The sequence below is a fragment of the Triturus cristatus genome, chromosome 8 (genome assembly GCF_964204655.1).
Source record: "Triturus cristatus chromosome 8, aTriCri1.1, whole genome shotgun sequence".
Classification (NCBI taxonomy): domain Eukaryota; kingdom Metazoa; phylum Chordata; class Amphibia; order Caudata; family Salamandridae; genus Triturus; species Triturus cristatus.
Window position 1 is genome coordinate 1,100,664,243 of NC_140591.1, and position 22,757 is coordinate 1,100,686,999.

At 40.1% G+C, this 22,757-nt stretch overlaps 1 protein-coding gene across 2 annotated transcripts in view; it reads right to left on the reverse strand.

Moving 5' to 3' along the window:
- LOC146805437 (uncharacterized) overlaps window positions 1-22,757 on the reverse strand; it is a 217,369-nt gene that overhangs the window by 46,966 nt on the left and 147,646 nt on the right. The window contains exons 3-4 of one of the 2 annotated variants that reach the window (XM_085620504.1): window positions 6,101-6,265; window positions 1,043-2,572 (exon numbers count right to left, since the gene is read on the reverse strand). In XM_085620504.1, coding sequence (XP_085476630.1) covers window positions 1,043-2,572; window positions 6,101-6,265 — 1,695 coding nt within the window. Of the gene's footprint in view, window positions 1-1,042; window positions 2,573-6,100; window positions 6,266-22,757 lie in introns of those variants that run through there. The other variant, XM_085620505.1, reaches the window with a different exon arrangement.

The following is a 22,757-nucleotide window of genomic DNA, read 5'->3' on the forward strand; positions in this document are numbered from 1 at the left end:
AAAACCCACATGAAGAAAAACCTGTGCTATTTACTTTTTATCCATCTATAATTTTATGTTATGCATTGCACCTCTAAATCTTCTGCCACTGCTTTCAACTGCTACACAGAAGCAGAGGAGTAATAAGGGTGCCATCTATAACATGGCCTCTCCATCCTGTCCAAAATGTAAAAAAAAGAAAATAGCTAGTCACCTACCATGTTGTGTCCTCCTATCTCCTTTGATTCCAAAGCTGTGCTAGAGTTAATGCTGCTAGAAAGCCTTGTCAGATCAGCCTGGAAATCCTTTATGATGTAGCATCAGTGGGAAACAACTTTTGTTACCCACTGATGTGACGTTATAGCAGTGAACAGCCAGAATTAGGATCTGGTGTTGAAGATAGTAGCTCTCAGTTAGTGCCATACATAACATAAAGAATTATAGACGAGTAACAGTGAATTACGAGGATGTTTGTCACCGAGGGGTTTTAAGTGACATCAAATACACAACGAGAGCGAAGTATGAGTTGTCTATGATGTCACCCAGACCCCCGACGTGAAAAACATCCTCGTAATGCACTAATTATGGCCCCCAAAAATCATCTGTCCTTGCTTTTATCTGGTACGCAGTGGCAGAGGAGTAATGGGGAAGCTATACATAACATTGCGTCTGCTATGTATCTCTGTCTCAAAGGTTTAAATACAAACTTACCTGTTATCCTTGACCAACCCCATGACCTTCCCTGCCTTCCTTCCCCCTCCTGCAGCTGTGCTTCTGCTTTCAGTCAAAGCAGACAACGGAGCTGTGCTGAAAGGCTCTCAAGTAGGCCTGTCGGCCAAACCAGGAAGGACTTTATGATACCAGAACAGTGGGTAACCAGTTTTGTTATCGACTGCTGCTATGTCATAGTAGTGAGTTATGAGCTTCAGAAAGTGAAATAGACAATAGAGAGACTCTATGAGAGTCATACATAACAAATTGACTAAATTATAAAAGTCAATGAAGCACTACATTTACAGGTGTAAGTAATGGAAATCAAAAATAGATGAGCACATATACCAACCTAAACAAACGGGTGTGACTCCACTCCACGTCCCATTGCTCAAGCAGAAACTGTAGATATCACCATGGGTCATAGTGTATCCTGGATAACAAGTATACTGAATGTAGTATCGGAACTGATGAGGTTTAGGATTAAATATAGTTCGAAAATGAAATGTCCCGTGGACTGGAACTGGAGGGTACATGCAAAAAGATCTTCTGTTTTGGGACACATGTGATTCTCCTCCGCTGAGCGCCAAAATTCTACTATTGGGTGGGACTGTTGAATTTCCTATTTTTCCAATCTTTTCATTATGCTTTGTTGATGATGAAATTGATTCATGAGCCGCTGGAGATTGTGGTAAACTGCTGAAGTGATTAAAAAATCTAGTGGTATGGTTTGTTTCAATCTCTGACTGCCCATTTATGGTCAATTTAGAGTCAAGTTGTGATTGTGGCATCGGTGATTCATAACTTTTAGTTGTAACCAATTTACTGGCATAACTTTGGTGATAATAGCCACTGTTCAACTGATTCACAATGATGCCATTTTGGTTATACATCACTGTTGAACTTGTGGTTGTGATGGATACTTTCTCCTTTCTTCTAGAATCAATGTATTGTTCGGTACTCTCCGTTTCTGGTGTTGATCGAGTTTGAAGAGTCTGTGAATCGTTCATGACTTTTGCCTGGGGAGTGGTGGTTCTAGAGTTATCCTTCAATACTGATTGAAGGCCAGTACCATCAGTAAACCCTGAAGAATGTAACTGTAAAATTGAAGAAGCTGTTGGAGGTACAAAGGGTATACGTGAGATTGGTAACAATGATGATGTTGACAATTCCAAAGTTTTAGACTTTCCCGATCTGGTAAAAGATTCAGGTATGGTGCTGAAAAACAGTGCGAGGGAGGTCAAACTAGACAGTTTACTGATTTCCTGATGTTTTAAATAGTCAGAATCAGAGTCAAATGATGGTGCTGGAGTCACTTTCTTTTCTGGTGTGATGGATGTTGATAATGGTAAGGTATTTAAAAAAATCAGTATTGTATCTGGCTTCACACTTGAAGGCAGAGCTGTTGATGGTATAGTAGCTGATCTTGTGGAAGGAAATGATATACTTGGTGAGAGGTGAGTCATTGCTTTTGTTTGCCCCTGTGGTGTTGGTACAGTGACTTTAAAGGGTAATAAAACTGTTGTTTTTGCACTTGGGGAATCAGTCACCAGTGACTGAGCCGCAGCATTCTTCTGAAATTCTTGTGAACGTTCTTTGCTTAGCTCTTGACCTCTAGCCACACTTGACAATTCATATTTGATGGGGTAGCCACTGTCCTTGTGTAAAGGAACAATATAGTTTTCTTTTTCAGCAAAAGTGCCATGGTTTTGAGAAGGCAATAGATCCAGTTTAAATGCATTCTTGGGCACTGTATTTCCTTGAAGAAAGACGAGGATATCTTCTTGTAGCATGTTTAAGGGTGAAGGTCTGTTCATCTGCAGACTTAATTTGACTGACTCTGGACCATTTTTCTCCATTACTGTACTCATCATGTCAAACTCTGCAAAAGTAAGACAATTTCACACAATTACTAAAGTCACTATTTTTGCTTGTGATCAACTTTTATGTTGGACCTAAAACAAAATTTCAGTACACAATTGGCAGATGGTGATGGATTATAAGATCTCTGAGTCAATAGCATGAGGCCTCATAGGTGGAAATGAATAATTCATATTAATAGTGTATTGCTAAAACAACTTTTTGATTATTTATTAATTTTTGAACGCCATAAAATAAAAGGCTGTTGACAAACTTGTGGCACTACAGAGAAGACAAACAAGAGTAATTAACGCAATGAAGAGTTTAACATATGAAGTAGTTTATTATGTTTACTGTTTAAAAGATAAAAACTGATTAGTGGATAATGGGCAGTAGGGAATTAGTTCGAGATAATCTACATTACTACAAAAGATAGACATTGAGTCAAAAGTAAATTGATATCACAGAAAATAATATTTATTCTACTTTTTGCTTGTAACTGTTCAAAGTTCCTCACTCACAGAGCTTCAGTTGCAAAGCAAAAGGGACAAAAGAAAAATCAGGCAGTGTAGCTGTGGATTGAACCCCTTGATCCATGGAGCATCTTCCAACCCTGCATTTAAATAGGATTTTATGTTTATTTATAGGTTAATTCACACTCCTGAAAATGATATTTTTAATACATTTTGATTATTTGAAAACAATTAGAAACATACACTTGCTGAAAGTATTTAATTTTTCAACTTTGCCTGGGGTTAGCATTTCTGTTTCCAAGGCAAAACATATAATTTATGAAATGTTTGTTAGAGCATTTGAGGGGGAGATAATAGACTTGAAATGATATGAAAGTCATCAATAAACTACAAACTGGAGACAGATATTTTGTTATACAGTTATTTCCTCAGGCAGGGGTGAACGTAGGGGTCCCACTCAGGGCTGATCTATATTGGCACTATAATTCCTATATTACGAGTCTAATTATAGTTACTTGTGTAAGTAGTTTCACATTAATTTCATTGTTTGTTTCAAGAAAATCACTTTTTCAAGTCTCCACAATGTCAAAGCACTGTTATCCAATAATAGGTTTGCTAGTCTGAAGGTGCTTCTTTATTCCTAATAAGCATCAAATGTGGTAGTAAGTGAAAATATCCCTGCAGAGCAGTCAGTTGAGGAAAGTCCCATGGAGACAAGCAAGGCACTGGGGGACAAAAAAGTCGGGATAGGAATGTTCCCTGCATGGTGTACTTTTGTGCTCACCTGAGTGTGTGCCTGCATGTGTATGGTATACTGTTTTTGGATCTTTGGCACTAGTCTCACACTAATCTAGTATGTGTGCGGAGGCCTTGGCCTGTCCCTTGATATGAGTTATGTCCTGGACCTGTCCTGTGACCTTGAAGAGTGCACCAAGCATGCTCTCATTGCACAGTAGGCTACCGTCTCTGTCTTTGCTTTAGTACATAGAGCAGTGGTGACAGTGTTCCATGTTTTGTAAATCTATAGTTGTGATCAGTTTCTTATCTGTGTCACAGTAGTGGAAGCCTACTGGCTCACCTGTGTAAAATTGAGCTTTTATGTGGTAACCCAGAGTCTAGAGCTAACTTTGCAAGTGTATTTTGTACATGTGTGTGTGTGGCCTGCACGGTACATGTATTGTGTATGTATGTATGCACTAGCCTGGCCACCTGCACAAGATAGAGGGCAGGTTGTTTTTCCAGACAGAGAAAGTGTATTGCTGACCGTTCTGAAGCTGGAGGGAGGAGACCTAGCTACTGAAGTGGGAGAAATGGTAGAAGGCTCCTCCAGAAATTAATTAGACCATTTGCTGAGAGGAGCTGCTGATTAGTATTTATGTAGCACTGACATTTGGTAAATGGTGGGAGTGAAGGGTGAAACTGCAGTGTCTGTTATTCATGGTGAAAGAGGCCGCTTAGGTGAGGCCAGCTTTTGTCTTTTCCCTGATCACTATTCAGTGTGGCTGATGACAGCCAGGTGCACACCTTTTTGTGCTTCTTTTGTGGGTGCCCCAGGCTGAAGACTATTTTGCTGTGAGTTGCATCATTCTACATAAAGGCTATGTCTGCTGTGAGGCCTGGAAAGGATATGTGGAAGCAATACCCCTCAAACTGGTTCTGAAAGCAAAGACAATGGATCCCCATCTCCTATCTGCTTTGACTGCCTAAAAGTGAGGCCCACTCACCCCCTGGCTGGTACAGTTCCACGTTCTCTATGACCAAGGAAGGGAGTGCTCTGCAGAGTACTCAGAGGACTGCTGCGCAGTCAGAGCTGTTGGCTGCCGGACAGCCAGCTTCCCATAGGTTAGGAGACATTACTTGAAGCTATCACTTGCTCGTAAAAGCTGTTCATCTGACCTTAAATGCCAAAAGCCAGCCTGCCTGCCGGACTTCTGGCAGACAAGAGGTGCCGGCAGGAGGAGTGACTGTCCAGGAAAAGCCAGGTACAGTGAGAACCCGGTGCTGGTGGGGTCTGCAAGATGAGGATGGAGAAGAGTGATATGCCTGCCACAGGTGCCAGTGGGCAGCAAACGATCTGATTTGCAATTTATGGACCACCTTCGCTGGTTGAGATCAGGTATTATTTGAAGTGTAAGAGACTGAGCACTCTTTTATATTAAAGGGGTAATGTGCACCTCAGCCTTCATCACACTATTAAGTTTACTGCTGTTGGGGAACTGCCTAGACCAGAAAGGAGGAACTTGGGCTAGCTGCACATAGAGGTGCAGCTAGCCCCAGCAACCAGGACACTAAATTGCATCTTGCCAGTATTGTCTGTGCAGTATTCAGTTCTAGTGTGCAATAAAGCACCTATTGTCTTGAAAGTAATCACATAGGGGCATATTAATAAGGACGGCGTGAAACATTATCGCCGGTTTAGCGGCAGAAAACTGCTGCTAAAGCGGCAATAATGGGCTTGATAATATGCCCTTGAGAATTCTAATAGAAGTCCATGTTCTGGTGTGAACATGGGCTTCTATTGGAATTCTCCAGGGCATATTATCAAGCCCATTATCGTCATTGTAGTGGCAGTTTTCTGCCGCTAAACCGGCGATAATGTTAACGCCGTCCTTGATAATATGCCCCTTGGGTGTTAAAACAGTTATTGCACTGCTGTGTGATAGTTGAGTCTTGAACTCGACCAACCCTGCACTACCTCTTCGAGAAGCCTACAAATGCTCACCACCATCATGACTGAGTCATGTACTATAGGAGTTGTACTTGGCCCAGTTTACAGAGCCATAGTGGGCATTAGAGGCAAACAACCACATCCCTCATAGTTGAGGCCTCGAGGCCCCTGCTTGCCCCATGGCCCCCTGAAAGGGTCTAAAAAGAGGTATCTAGTTCCTTGTGGAAGCCTCCTCTAACAGCAAAAAATATTCATATTCAGGAGGCCGGTTGGTGAAGCCGATGCAGCATAGAGTAAATTGGAGGAGCAAAACATCAAGTTAATTCATCAGAAAATGTGTCAAAATACAGTGGCTGTGTACGTTGTGATGCAAATAACAATCAATTCTCCATAATGATACTTGTCCAACCTTCACACACAGGCATAGTGCTGTTCCATCTTTTTCCATCACAATAAACAGTTGCAGATCCAAAAAGTTTGTAGCCTTCATCACATACAAATGTAATTACGGAGCCTGAGTGGCTGGAGCGCATCCGGCCATGTATGCTCCTCTGAGGTACTGGACACCCACCAGCTGAAGAAAAAAACACAACAAAAAGGCATTCACATGTACAAATAGAAACCGTTTCATCCATCAGTCACATAATTCGATTTCGGATTTCACTATTGTTCCTGATACCTACATGAAGGCTTATACTTATAGAACACTGCTACATAAAATGTACATTACAAATGGTTCAAACATTTTTGCATTCTCATACTTATTACTTTAAGAGCCCGATTATAACTTTTGGTGGTGCGAAGGTGGCCGGCACACCACCGCTATGCCCCCGCACCGCCAAGAGTCAACACCGCCTACCCGCCAGACACTAAGAAAACAAAAACGGGGAAGCCCTAATCACCCTACTTCTCAAGGGCTAGTCATATACTAGAAAAAAAGAACTGAGAAGCAAGAAAGGATACAACTATTATTAAATCTGATGATTACATCAATTAATCATAGATACAGCTCAAAAAGTACGAGATCTTTCTTTTATTTGATCCCTCCAAGTATTCACATATTGTCCATGTTGGAATAGAGTTACTGTAAATTGTGGTACATAAAACATTCAAATCCTTCTATATACAAAAATGTAGACCAAATAGTACAAAACATTACAAAAATCGTACAAAGTCAGATTTGATCCCTATAAAAAATACTCCTATCTTCCACACATCTACTTGTGGGAGGCTGTGCATAAGATTCCTGCACAATCACTCTAAATGATAGTCTCTGGGGTCCGTGTGTATATGCAAAGCAAAAAATCATAGATCTTAAAGCAACACTCTGTGTATTAAATACATTATGTAATCCAAGCCGTCCAGAGACTTCATAAATGAGGTGTCAATGTGTTTCGGCCTTTGGCTTATAGGCCTCTTCAGGACATAATAAAAGATGGAGTACAAAAGTGTCTCTGACTCGAGTCAGGCCAATCAAAAAAGGGGAGAGAATCCTCAACCTCTAGGGGAGCCGGGAAGTATCACAAGACCACACTGGGTACCAGTAGACCAGAATCCTTGAAGGACCGTTGGGGACGGAGTGCGGGCACACGGGCTCCAGCAGGAGGCTTCGCTACCTCCAGAACAATCTACTCGTACTCTGTTTAGCAGCACTGGCGGCAAACAAGTCCAAACCAACGGGCAAAGGACAGCAAATTACCTTTGCGTCTTCTCAAAGCTCACGCCACGGCAAAACTGGCGGATTACAACTTAAAAGGGTTCTGGCAGGCCGGCGGGCGGTGTTGTGGTTCCGGTGCCTGTTTCAAAGGCGGTGATGCCTTTGAAAAAGGCACCGCAATGGGAACGCCTCACAAGGTTCATTCACGGCATGAACTGTATGTCCAAGCCATGCAGAAACTGGTGTGGATGCACACAGGGCGTGAGGCACAAGGGGGCCCTGTAGGGCCCCCTTTGTTTCCTCTCTGCAACGGTTTTTATGGCGGTTCCATGGCAGAGAGGAAACACAGTGGCGGTCCCATGGCGGTCCAGCCGCCCAAGTCATAATGGGGCGGATGGACCGCTGGTGTGGCGGTGGCTGGACTGCTGATAATCCACTACCTGACTCGTAATTGGGCCCTAAGTGTCAAATATTCTCCTGTGAAATTAGATGTACCTTGCTGAATAATAACTCCCAGTGGATTCAATGTATTTTTTAAATATTTGAAAATAAGTTTTCACCAACTTACTCAGATAAATCACACAATTACTAACATGTTAGAATGTCAGTGCAGCGATGTTTCCAAAGTATTAGTATTATTATTATTACATAATCATTTAATACATAAACAGAGTTGCAACCTGCTTTTATGGATGCAATAAGAGGGAGTCTACTGTTTTGGATTGGAAGAATACAAAAGTAGGGGATTGGGTGGCCAATGGCATTTTCCCTATGAATTGTCTCACACAAATAATTTTTCTTTTGGAAAATTAAAACAATGCTTACCTAGTATTACAAAAAATCACAATACCATTCAAAGAAAAATGTGAGATAGAAACCATTTTCTTCAAGTTCTTTGATTTTACTGTTTTCCTCATTTTAAATGTATATTGAGGGGAAGGTTTTATGTGCAATGGTACAAAAAGGGTACACAAATTAATTCACAAATATTCACTGTATTTCCTTGATCTACAAGGAAATATTTAATGATTCCTAAATTGTGAGTGGTGGTGGATAACAGGGTGTTATGCTTTTTTATCAAGGGTGTGTTCTAAAGGTAAGAATGGGAGGGACCGGATATGATGTCTGACAATGCAGAGGTGGTTGAAAGAGAATAAGGAGATCTGCACTGTTCGTCAGATGGCAGGACCTCCCCCAGTTAGGGACACTCACACATATTTGAAACTCAATAAGGTATTGTTAAACACCATTAGCAATGAGAGGTGGAGGACTGAAGATTGCATGATCTGCAGAATCCCAGTGCAGTTGGGACTGGAGTGCTCGTACCAGTGGCGTAACGAAACCTGAGGGGACCCCTCTGAAAAGTACAAGCATGGGGCCCCGCATACTCTGGACCCAGTCTGAAGCTATGCGGTCAGGGGCCTGCCAGTGCAAGGGGGCCCTGGAGCTCAGGCCCCCCCCTGCACTGCAATGGCTGTGGAGTCTTTTGTTACGTGACTGGCTCGTACCAGCACCTTGTGTGATGGAGGCCTAAGAGGATGTGAATCGCTGCTATAGTGCATCTACCTGAGTTGAGCCCTACTGTTGGTGTGCTCCTGGAAGCTGCACTACTTTCACAGGATCCACAATTTATGTCATGTGGTAGCCATCTAGGGTTTGACACTTGTATTTTATCCGGTGCTGTCACTTTGTCTCTGGATCTATTCCATGCAACCCAGGTTAGATGTACTCATAGGAATGAAAAAATCAATTTGTTTCTCTACAGGAAACGTAGTACGGGAATGTTATTAGATGACTGCAAGAAGGTGGCATACAGCTTTTCTTTGAGAGGAGCTGCAAACATTTCAAACTCAATATCTTTTGTTATCCCCTCAGCATTGAATGTTTTGAAGTTAATGATGGATCTGCTTCTTTGAGTTAATCATTGGGTGAGAAAGCTTAGCAGCAATGCCTACTGGTGCACTGTGCCAGCTCTGAGGTTTGTGAGCTTTGCAGCAGTCGCGAAAATGATTTAGGATTAATGGCGTACATGTGCTGAGAAAAACCTCCAGTGCATCAGAGGTATTAATGTTTTTGATTTTCAGTGGAAAACTGATACTTTGGGACTTTGGGCCTGATTTAGATCTTGGTGGACGGGTTACTTCATTACAACGGTGACGGATATCCAGTCCCCCAAAATATAAATCACATTGGATATAATGGGATTTATATTTCGGGGATGGTATATCCGTCATCATTGTGATGGAGTAACCACTCCGCCGAGATCTAAACCAGTATCAGACTACAGGAGGTAGCCCATAAACCACAAGGAGACTAGGGTAATAATCTATAACAAACAACAGTGTCTCAAACAAGGGTATTGTTCTAAGGTCAAGTACATGTGGCACAATTAGTTGCGACGGATCAAAATCCAAAGGGGGAGAATACCAGGGAGACATTTTCTTGTGAAGGTAAATTGTATTTCAATCGATAAGCATGTTGGACACATTACACTTCATATGTACAAGCACATGGGACGATAGCACTGCGTTACATTAAATGACATGTAACCTACAAAATACTGTGTACACCTGCTCGTGAAGCTTTGTGATGGCGCAAGTGACACGTGGCGTGATATATACAGCGAAAGTGATTGGCGCAGAGGTAGATAGAGGTAGATAGATGTAGATAGTGGTAGATAGATGTAGATAGCGGTAGATAGAGGTAGATAGAGATAGATAGATAGAGGTAGATAGAGGTAGGTAGATAGATAGAGGTAGATAGATGTAGATAGATGTAGATAGTTGTAGATAGAGGTAGATAGAGGTAGATAGAGGTAGATAGATGTAGATAGAGGTAGACAGATGTAGATAGAGGTAGATAGATGTAGACAGAGGTAGACAGAGGTAGACAGAGGTAGATGAAGGTAGACGAAGGTAGATGGAGGAAGATGAAGGTAGATGGAGGTAGATGTAGGTATAGGTAGATGTAGACAGAGTTAGACTGGTATATAGAGGGAGATAGAGGTAGACAGAGGTAGACAGAGTTAGACAGGTATATAGAGGTAGATAGAGGTAGAGGGTGATAGAGGTAGATAGCAGTTGATAGAGGTAGATAGTGGTTGATAGAGGTAGATAGCGGTTGATAGAGGTAGATAGCGGTTGATAGAGGAAGATGTAGATAGAGGTAGATGTAGATAGAGGTATATGTAGATAGAGTTAGATGTAGATCAAGGTAGATAGATGTAGGTAGCGGTAGGTAGAGGTAGGTAGAGGTAGATGTAGATAGAGGTAGATGTACATAGAGGTAGATGTAGATAGAGGTAGATGTAGATAGATAGAGGTAGATGTAGATAGATAGATATAGATAGATGTAGATAGATAGAGGTAGGTAGAGGTAGATAGAGGTAAATGTAGATGGAGGTAGATAGTGGTAGCTGTAGTCAGAGGTAGACAGAGATAGCTAGAGGTAGATGTAGATAGAGGAAGATAGATGCAAATGTAGATAGAGGTAGATAGATGTAAATAGAGGTAGAGGGTGATAGAGGTAGATAGCAGTTGATAGAGGTAGATAGCGTTTGATAGAGGTAGATGTAGATAGAGGTAGATGTAGATAGATAGAGGTAGATGTAGATAGGTAGAGGTAGATGTAGATAGATAGATATAGATAGATGTAGATAGATAGAGGTAGGTAGAGGTAGATAGAGGTAAATGTAGATGGAGGTAGATAGTGGTAGATGTAGTCAGAGGTAGACAGAGATAGATAGAGGTAGAAGTAGATAGAGGAAGATAGATGCAAATGTAGATAGAGGTAGATAGATGTAAATAGAGGTAGAGGGTGATAGAGGTAGATAGCAGTTGATAGAGGTAGATAGCGTTTGATAGAGGTAGATGTAGATAGATAGAGGTAGATGTAGATAGATAGAGGTAGATGTAGATAGATAGAGGTAGATGTAGATAGATAGATATAGATAGATGTAGATAGAGGTAGGTAGAGGTAGATAGAGGTAAATGTTGATGGAGGTAGATAGTGGTAGATGTAGTCAGAGGTAGACAGAGATAGATAGAGGTAGATATAGATAGAGGAAGATAGATGCAAATGTAGATAGAGATAGATAGATGTAAATAGAGGTAGAGGGTGATAGAGGTAGATAGCAGTTGATAGAGGTAGATAGCGGTTGATAGAGATAGATAGCGGTTGATAGAGGAAGATGTAGAAAGAGGTAGATGTAGATAGAGGTAGATGTAGATCGAGGTAGATAGATGTAGATAGAGGTAGATAGATGTAGATAGAGGTAGATAGATGTAGATAGATGTAGATGGATGTAGATAGATGTAGATAGAGGTAGATAGATGTAGATAGATGTAGATAGATGTAGATGGAGGTAGATAGATGTAGACGAAGGTAGATGGAGGTAGATGGCGGTAGATGGAGGTAGATAGAGGTAGAGGTAGCTGTAGATAGAGGTATATGTAGATAGAGGTAGATGTAGATCAAGGTAGATAGATGTAGGTAGCGGTAGGTAGAGGTAGGTAGAGGTAGATGTAGATAGAGGTAGATGAAGATAGATAGAGGTAGATGTAGATAGAGGTAGATGTAGATCAAGGTAGATAGATGTAGATAGAGGTAGATAGATGTAGATAGAGGTAGATAGATGTAGATAGAGGTATATAGATGTAGATAGATGTAGATAGATGTAGATAGATGTAGATAGAGTAGAGGTAGATAGATGTAGACGAAGGTAGATGGAGGTAGATGGCAGTAGATGGAGGTAGATGGAGGTAGATGTAGGTAGAGGTAGATGTAGACAGAGGTAGACAGAGTTAGATAGGTATGTAGAGGTAGATAAAGGTAGGTAGAGGTAGAGGGTGATAGAGGTAGATAGCAGTTGATAGAGGAAGATAGCGGTTGATAGAGGTAGATAGCGGTTGATAGAGGAAATGTAGATAGAGGTTCATGTCGATAGAGGTATATGTCGATAGAGGTAGATGTAGATCGAGGTAGATAGAGGTAGATAGAGGTAGACAGAGGTAGACAGAGGTAGACAGAGGTAGACAGAGGTAGACGAAGGTAGACGAAGGTAGATGGAGGTAGATGGAGGAAGATGGAGGTAGATGTAGGTATAAGTAGATGTAGACAGAGGTAGACAGAGTTAGACAGGTATATAGAGGGAGATAGAGGTAGACAGAGTTAGACAGGTATATAGAGGTAGATAGAGGTAGATAGAGGGTGATAGAGGTAGATAGCAGTTGATAGAGGTAGATAGTGGTTGATAGAGGTAGATAGCGGTTGATAGAGGTAGATAGCGGTTGATAGAGGAAGATGTAGATAGAGGTAGATGTAGATAGAGGTATATGTAGATAGAGGTAGATGTAGATCAAGGTAGATAGATGTAGGTAGCAGTAGGTAGAGGTAGTTAGAGGTAGATGTAGATAGAGGTAGATGTAGAGAGATAGAGGTAGATGTAGATAGATGTAGATGTAGATAGATAGAGGTAGATGTAGATAGATAGAGGTAGATGTAGATAGATAGATATAGATAGATGTAGATAGATAGAGGTAGGTAGAGGTAGATAGATGTAAATGTAGAGGGAGGTGGATAGTGGTAGATGTAGTCAGAGATAGACAGAGATAGATAGAGGTAGATGTAGATAGAGGAAGATAGATGCAAATGTAGATAGAGGTAAATAGAGTTAGAGGGTGATAGAGGTAGATAGCAGTTGATAGAGGTAGATAGCGGTTGATAGAGGTAGATAGCGGTTGATAGAGGTAGATAGCGGTTGATAGAGGAAGATGTAGATAGAGGTAGATGTAGATAGAGGTATATATAGATAGAGGTAGATGTAGATCAAGGTAGATAGATGTAGGTAGCGGTAGGTAGAGGTAGATGTAGATAGAAGTAGATGTAGATAGATAGAGGTAGATGTAGATAGAAAGAGGTAGATGTAGATAGATAGAGGTAGATGTAGATAGATAGATATAGATAGATGTAGATAGATAGAGGTAGGTAGAGGTAGATAGAGGTAAATGTAGACGGAGGTAGATAGTGGTAGATGTAGTCAGAGGTAGACAGAGATAGCTAGGGTAGATGTAGATAGAGGAAGATAGATGCAAATGTAGATAAAGGTAGATAGATGTAAATAGAGGTAGAGGGTGATAGAGGTAGATAGCAGTTGATAGAGGTAGATAGCGGTTGATAGAGATAGATAGCGGTTGATAGAGGAAGATGTAGATAGAGGTGGATGTAGATAGAGGTAGATGTAGATCGAGGTACATAGATGTAGATAGAGGTAGATAGATGTAGATAGAGGTATATAGATGTAGATAGATGTAGATAGATGTAGATAGATGTAGATAGAGGTAGATAAATGTAAATAGAGGTATATGTCGATAGAGGTAGATGTAGATCGAGGTAGATAGATGTAGGTAGCGGTACGTAGAGGTAGGTAGAGGTAGATGTAGATAGAGGTAGATGTAGATAGATAGAGGTAGATGTAGATAGAGGTAGATGTAGATAGATAGAGGTAGATGTAGATAGATAGAGGTAGATGTAGATAGATAGATATAGATAGATGTACATAGATAGAGGTAGGTAGATGTAGATAGAGGTAAATGTAGAGGGAGGTAGATAGTGGTAGATGTAGTCAGAGGTAGACAGAGATAGATAGAGGTAGATGTAGATAGAGGAAGATAGATGCAAATGTAGATAGAGGTAGATAGATGTAAATAGAGGTAGAGGGTGATAGAGGTAGATAGCAGTTGATAGAGGTAGATAGCGGTTGATAGAGGTAGATAGCGGTTGATAGAGGTAGATAGCGGTTGATAGAGGAAGATATAGATAGAGGTAGATGTAGATAGAGGTATATGTAGATAGAGGTAGATGTAGATCAAGGTAGATAGATGTAGGTAGCGGTAGGTAGAGGTAGGTATAGGTAGATGTAGATAGAGGTAGATGTAGATAGATAGAGGTAGATGTAGATATAGGTAGATGTAGATAGAGGTAGATGTAGATAGATAGAGGTAGATGTAGATAGAAAGAGGTAGATGTAGATAGATAGAGGTAGACGTAGATAGATAGATATAGATAGATGTAGATAGATAGAGGTAGGTAGAGGTAGATAGAGGTAAATGTAGACAGAGGTAGATGGTGGTAGATGTAGTCAGAGGTAGACAGAGATAGCTAGAGGTAGATGTAGATAGAGGAAGATAGATGCAAATGTAGATAGAGGTAGATAGATGTAAATAGAGGTAGAGGGTGATAGAGGTAGATAGCAGTTGATAGAGGTAGATTGCGGTTGATAGAGGTAGATGTAGATAGATAGAGGTAGATGTAGATAGAGGTAGATGTAGATAGATAGAGGTAGATGTAGATAGATAGAGGTAGATGTAGATAGATAGATATAGATAGATGTAGATAGATAGAGGTAGGTAGACATAGATAGAGGTAAATGTAGATGGAGGTAGATAGTGGTAGATGTAGTCAGAGGTAGACAGAGATAGATAGAGGTAGAAGTAGATAGAGGAAGATAGATGCAAATGTAGATAGAGGTAGATAGATGTAAATAGAGGTAGAGGGTGATAGAGGTAGATAGCAGTTGATAGAGGTAGATAGCGTTTGATAGAGGTAGATGTAGATAGATAGAGGTAGATGTAGATAGAGGTAGATGTAGATAGATAGAGGTAGATGTAGATAGGTAGAGGTAGATGTAGATAGATAGATATAGATAGATGTAGATAGATAGAGGTAGGTAGAGGTAGATAGAGGTAAATGTAGATGGAGGTAGATAGTGGTAGATGTAGTCAGAGGTAGACAGAGATAGATAGAGGTAGAAGTAGATAGAGGAAGATAGATGCAAATGTAGATAGAGGTAGATAGATGTAAATAGAGGTAGAGGGTGATAGAGGTAGATAGCAGTTGATAGAGGTAGATAGCGTTTGATAGAGGTAGATGTAGATAGATAGAGGTAGATGTAGATAGAGGTAGATGTAGATAGATAGAGGTAGATGTAGATAGATAGAGGTAGATGTAGATAGATAGATATAGATAGATGTAGATAGATAGAGGTAGGTAGAGGTAGATAGAGGTAAATGTAGATGGAGGTAGATAGTGGTAGATGTAGTCAGAGGTAGACAGAGATAGATAGAGGTAGAAGTAGATAGAGGAAGATAGATGCAAACGTAGATAGAGGTAGATAGATGTAAATAGAGGTAGATGGTGATAGAGGTAGATAGCAGTTGATAGAGGTAGATAGCGGTTGATAGAGGTAGATGTAAATAGATAGAGGTAGATGTAGATAGAGGTAGATGTAGATAGATAGAGGTAGATGTAGATAGGTAGAGGTAGATGTAGATAGATAGATATAGATAGATGTAGATAGATGGAGGTAGGTAGAGGTAGATAGAGGTAAATGTAGATGGAGGTAGATAGTGGTAGATGTAGTCAGAGGTAGACAGAGATAGATAGAGGTAGATGTAGATAGAGGAAGATAGATGCAAATGTAGATAGAGGTAGATAGATGTAAATAGAGGTAGAGGGTGATAGAGGTAGAAAGCAGTTGATAGAGGTAGATAGCGGTTGATAGAGATAGATAGCGGTTGATAGAGGAAGATGTAGATAGAGGTAGATGTAGATAGAGGTAGATGTAGATCTAGGTAGATAGATGTAGATAGAGGTAGATAGATGTAGATAGAGGTATATAGATGTAGATAGATGTAGATAGATGTAGATAGATGTAGATAGAGGTAGATAGATGTAGATAGATGTAGATAGATGTAGATAGAGGTAGATAGAGGTAGATAGATGTAGACAAAGGTAGATGGAGGTAGATGGCAGTAGATGGAGGTAGATGGAGGTAGAGGTAGATGTAGATAGAGGTATATGTAGATAGAGGTAGATGTAGATCAAGGTAGATAGATGCAGGTAGCCGTAGGTAGAGGTAGGTAGAGGTAGATGTAGATAGAGGTAGATGTAGATAGATAGAGGTAGATGTAGATAGAGGTAGATGTAGATAGATAGAGGTAGATGTAGATAGATAGAGGTAGATGTAGATAGATAAATATAGATAGATGTAGATAGATAGAGGTAGGTAGAGGTAGATAGAGGTAAATGTAGACGGAAGTAGATAGTGGTAGATGTAGTCAGAGGTAGACAGAGATAGCTGAGGTAGATGTAGATAGAGGAAGATAGATGCAAATGTAGATAGAGGTAGATAGATGTAAATAGAGGTAGAGGGTGATAGAGGTAGATAGCAGTTGATAGAGGTAGATATCGGTTGATAGAGATAGATAGCGGTTGATAGAGGAAGATGTAGATAGATGTAGATGTAGGTGGATAGAGGTAGATGTAGATAGATAGATGTAGATAGATAGATATAGATAGTTAGAGGTACGTAGAGGTAGATAGTGGTAAATGTAGATAGAGGTAGATAGCGGTAGATGTAGACAGAGGTAGATAGAGGTAGAGGTAGATGTAGGTAGAGGTAGATAGAGGTAGATAGCGGTAGATAGCGGTAGATGGAGGTAGATAGCGGTAGATAGAGGTAGATGTAGATAGAGGTAGCTAGCGGTAGATAGAGGTAGATGTAGATAGAGGTAGATAGAGGTAGAGGTAGAGGTAGATGTAGGTAGAGGTAGATAGAGGTAGATACATGTAGATAGCGGTAGATGTAGCTAGAGGTAGATGATAGAGGTAGAGGTAGATGTAGACAGATGTAGATGTAGCTGGCGGTAGCTAGGGGTAGATGTAGATAGAGGTAGATAGTGGTAGATGTAGATAGAGGTAGATGTAGATAGCGGTAGATGTAGATGTAGATAGAGGTAGATAGAAATGAGGTAGGTAGAGGTAGGAAGAGGTAGACAGATGCAGATAGAGGTAGATAGAGGTAGAGGTAGGTAGAGGTAGGTAGAGATAGACAGATGTAGATAGAGGTAGATAGAGGTAGATGTAAATAGAGGTAGATGTAAATAGAGGAAGATGTAGATAGAGGTAGATGTAGGTTGAGGTAAATGATAGAGGTAGATGATAGAGGTAGAGGTAGATGTAGATAGATGTAGATGTAGCTAGAGGTAGCTAGAGGTAGCTAGAGGTAGCTAGAGGTAGCAAGAGGTAGATAGAGGTAGATGTAGATAGAGGTAGGTAGAGGCAGGTAAAGGTAGATAGATGTAGCTGTAGATAAAGGTAGCTAGAGGTAGCTAGAGGTAGCAAGAGGTAGATAAAGGTAGATAGAGGTAATTAGTTGTAGATAGAGGTAGATGTAGATAGAGGTAGATGTAGAGAGAGGTAGATAGAGGTAGATGTAGATAGAGGTAGGTAGAGGTAGGTAACAGTAGATAGATGTACCTGTAGATAAAGGTAGATAGATGTAGATAGAGGTAGATGTAGTTAGAGGTAGATGTAGGTAGAGGTAGATAGAGGTAGGTAGAGGTAGGTAGAGGTAGGTAGAGGTAGATAGCGGTAGATAGCGGTAGATAGCGGTAGATAGCTGTAGATAGAGGTAGATAGTGGTAGATAGAGGTAGATAGTGGTAGATACAGGTAGATAGAGGTAGATGTAGATAGAGGTAGATGTAGAAAGAGGTAGATGTAGATAGAGGTAGATAAATGTAGATAGAGGTAGATAGAGGTATAGAGAGGTAGATGTAGATGGAGGTAAATGTAGATTTAGAGGTAGATAGATGTAGAAATAAATAGAGGTAGAAAGATGTAGCTGTACATAGAGGTAGATAGCGGTAGATAAAGGGAGATAGATGTAGATAGAGGTAGATGTAGATAGAGGTAGATGTAGATGGAGGTAAATGTAAATAGATGTAGATCTAGATAGAGGTAGGTAGAGGTAGATATAGATAGAGGTAGACGGATGTAGATAGAGGTAGATATAGATAGAGGTAGATAGATGTGGATATATAGATGTAGATAGAGGTAGATAGATGTTGAGGTAGATAGATGTTGAGGTAGATAGATGTAGATATATATAGATGTAGATATATATAGCGGTAGATAGATGTAGATAGTGGTGGATAGCGATAGACAGAGGTAGATGTGGACAGAGGTAGACAGATGTAGATGTAGATACAGGTAGGTAGATGTAGATAGAGGTAGGTAGAGGTAGATAGAGGTAGATAGAGGTAGGTAGAGGTAGGTAGAGGTAGGTAGTTAGAGGTAAAAGAGGTAGATGTAGATAGAGGTAGATAGATGTAGATATAGGTAGATAGAGGTAGATGTAGATAGATGTAGATGTAGATAGAGGTAGATTGATGTAGATATATATAGATGTATATATATATAAAGGTAGATCGAGGTAGATAGATGTAGATAGTGGTAGATAGCGATAGACAGAGGTATGTGTGGACAGAGGTAGACAGAGGTAGATGTAGATAGAGGTAGATACATGTAGATATATATATATAGAGGTAGATCGAGGTAGATAGATGTAGATAGTGGTAGATAGCGATAGACAGAGGTAGATGTGGACAGAGGTAGACAGAGGTAGATGTAGATAGAGGTAGGTAGATGTAGATAGAGGTAGGTAGAGGTAGATAGAGGTAGGTAGAGGTAGATGTAGATAGAGGATGGTAGAGGGAGATAGAGGTACAGAGAGGTAAAAGAGGTAGATGTAGATAGAGGTAGATAGATGTAGATAGAGGTAGATAGATGTAGATAGAGGTAGATAGATGTAGATAGATGTAGATAGAGGTAGATGTAGATAGAGGTAGATAGGTGTAGATGTAGATGTAGATAGAGGTAGATAGATGTAGATATATATATAGATGTAGATATATATAGAGGTAGATAGAGGTAGATGGATGTAGATAGTGGTAGATAGATGTAGATAGCGGTAGATAGAGGTAGATGGAGGTAGATAGTGGTAGATAGATGTAGATAGCGTTAGATAGAGGTAGATGGAGGTAGGTAGAGGTAGGTAGAGGTAGATAGATGTAGGTAGAGGTAGATAGAGCTATATAGCTGTAGATGTAGATAGCGGTAGATATAGATAGCGGTAGATGTAGATAGATGTAGATAGAGGTATATTTAGATAGAGGTAGATGTAGGTAGAGGTAGATGTAGGCAGAGGTAGATGTAGATAGAGGTAGAGGTAGATACAGGTTGATAGAGGTAGATAGAGGTAGATAGAGGTAGGTAGAGGTAGAAAGATGTATATAGAGGTAGATGGCAGTAGATAAAGGCAGATGTAGCTAGAGGTAGATGTAGCTAGAGGTAGATGTAGGTAGAGGTAGATGTAGGTAGAGGTAGATGTAGATAGAGGTAGAGGTAGATAGAGGTAGATAGATGTAGCTGTAGATAGAGGTAGGTAGCGGTTGATAGAGGTAGATGTAGATAGATGTAGATAAAGGTAGAGGTAGATACATGTAGATAGCGGTAGATAGATGTAGATAGAGGTAGTAGATAGAGGTAGATAGATGTAGCTGTAGATAGAGGTAGATAGAGGTAGATAGATGTAGCTGTAGATAGAGGTAGATAGAGGTAGATAGATGTAGATAGCGGTAGATGTAGATAGAGGTAGATGTAAATAGAGGTAGATTTAGATAGATGTAGATGTCGATAGAGGTAGATGTAGATAGAGGTAGATAGAGGTAGGTAGAGGTAGGTACAGGTAGATACAGGTAGATAGTGGTAGATGTTGATAGAGGTAGATATAGAGAGAGGTAGATGTAGATAGAGGTAGATGTAGATAGATGTAGAGGTAAGCAGAGGTAGATAGATGTAGCTGTAGATAGAGGTAGATAGTGGTTGATAGAGGTAGATGTAGATAGATGTAGATAAAGGTAGATAGAGGTAGAGGTAGATACATGTAGATAGCGGTAGATAGATGTAGATAGAGGTAGTAGATAGAGGTAGATACAGGTAGATAGATGTAGCTGTAGATAGAGGTAGATAGAAGTAGATAGATGTAGATAGATGTAGATGTAGATAGAGGTAGATGTAGATAGAGGTAGATGTAGATAGAGGTAGATGTAGATAGAGGTAGATAGAGGTAAGTAGAGGTAAATACAGGTAGATACAGGTAGATAGCGGTAGATGTAGATAGCGGTATATGTATATGAAGGTAGATGTAGATAGAGGTAGATGTAGATAGATGTAGATAGAGGTAGATGTAGATAGAGGTAGATAGAGGCAGGTAGAGGTATATACAGGTAGATACCGGTAGATGTAGATAGAGTTAGATGTAGATAGACGTAGATGTAGATAGACGTAGATGTAGATAGACGTAGATGTAGATAGACGTAGATAGAGGTAGATGTAGACAGAGGTAGATGTAGATAGATGTAGATGTAGACAGAGGTAGATGTAGATAGATGTAGATAGAGGTAGATGTCGATAGTGGTAGATAGTGGTTGATAGAGGTAGATGTAGATAGATGTAGATATAGATAGAGGTAGATAGAGGTAGAGAGAGGTAGATGTAGATGGAGGTAAATGTAGATTTAGAGGTAGATAGATGTAGATATGAATAGCGGTAGAAAGATGTAGCTGTAGATAGAGGTAGATAGCGGTAGATAGAGGTAGATAGATGTAGATAGAGGTAGATGTAGATAGAGGTAGATGTAGGTAGAGGTAGATAGAGGTAGGTAGAGGTAGGTAGAGGTAGGTAGAGGTAGATAGCGGTAGATAGCAGTAGATAGCGGTAGATAGCGGTAGATAGCGGTAGATAGAGGTAGATAGCGGTAGATACAGGTAGATAGTGGTAGATACAGGTAGATAGAGGTAGATGTAGATAGAGGTAGATGTAGATAGAGGTAGATGTAGCTAGAGGTAGATAGATGTAGATAGAGGTAGATAGAGGTAGATAGAGGTAGAGAGAGTTAGATGTAGATGGAGGTAAATGTAGATTTAGAGGTAGATAGATGTAGATATAAATAGAGGTAGAAAGATGTAGCTGTAGATAGAGGTAGATAGCGGTATATAAAGGGAGATAGATGTAGATAGAGGTAGATGTAGATAGAGGTAGATGTAGATGGAGGTAAATGTAGATAGATGTAGATCTAGATAGAGGTAGGTAGAGGTAGATATAGATAGAGGTAGACGGATGTAGATAGAGGTAGATATAGATAGAGGTAGATAGATGTGGATATATAGATGTAGATAGAGGTAGATAGATGTTGAGGTAGATAGATGTTGAGGTAGATAGATGTAGATATATCTAGATGTAGATATATATAGCGGTAGATAGATGTAGATAGTGGTGGATAGCGATAGACAGAGGTAGATGTAGACAGAGGTAGACAGAGGTAGATGTAGATACAGGTAGGTAGATGTAGATAGAGGTAGGTAGAGGTAGATAGAGGTAGATAGAGGTAGGTAGAGGTAGGTAGAGGTAGGTAGTTAGAGGTAAAAGAGGTAGATGTAGATAGAGGTAGATAGATGTAGATATAGGTAGATAGAGGTAGATGTAGATAGATGTAGATGTAGATGTAGATAGAGGTAGATTGATGTAGATATATATAGATGTATATATATATAAAGGTAGATCGAGGTAGATAGATGTAGATAGTGGTAGATAGCGATAGACAGAGGTATGTGTGGACAGAGGTAGACAGAGGTAGATGTAGATAGAGGTAGATACATGTAGATATATATATATAGAGGTAGATCGAGGTAGATAGATGTAGATAGTGGTAGATAGCGATAGACAGAGGTAGATGTGGACAGAGGTAGACAGAGGTAGATGTAGATAGAGGTAGGTAGATGTAGATAGAGGTAGGTAGAGGTAGATAGAGGTAGGTAGAGGTAGATGTAGATAGAGGATGGTAGAGGGAGATAGAGGTACAGAGAGGTAAAAGAGGTAGATGTAGACAGAGGTAGATAGATGTAGATAGAGGTAGATAGATGTAGATAGAGGTAGATAGAGGTAGATAGATGTAGATAGAGGTAGATGTAGATAGAGGTAGATAGGTGTAGATGTAGATGTAGATAGAGGTAGATAGATGTAGATATATATATAGATGTAGATATAGATAGAGGTAGATGGATGTAGATAGTGGTAGATAGATGTAGATAGCGGTAGATAGCGGTAGATGGAGGTAGATAGTGGTAGATAGATGTAGATAGCGTTAGATAGAGGTAGATGGAGGTAGGTAGAGGTAGGTAGAGGTAGATAGATGTAGGTAGAGGTAGATAGAGCTATATAGCTGTAGATGTAGATAGCGGTAGATATAGATAGCGGTAGATGTAGATAGATGTAGATAGAGGTATATTTAGATAGAGGTAGATGTAGGTAGAGGTAGATGTAGGCAGAGGTAGATGTAGATAGAGGTAGAGGTAGATAGAGGTTGATAGAGGTAGATAGAGGTAGATAGAGGTAGGTAGAGGTAGAAAGATGTATATAGAGGTAGATGGCAGTAGATAAAGGCAGATGTAGCTAGAGGTAGATGTAGCTAGAGGTAGATGTAGGTAGAGGTAGATGTAGGTAGAGGT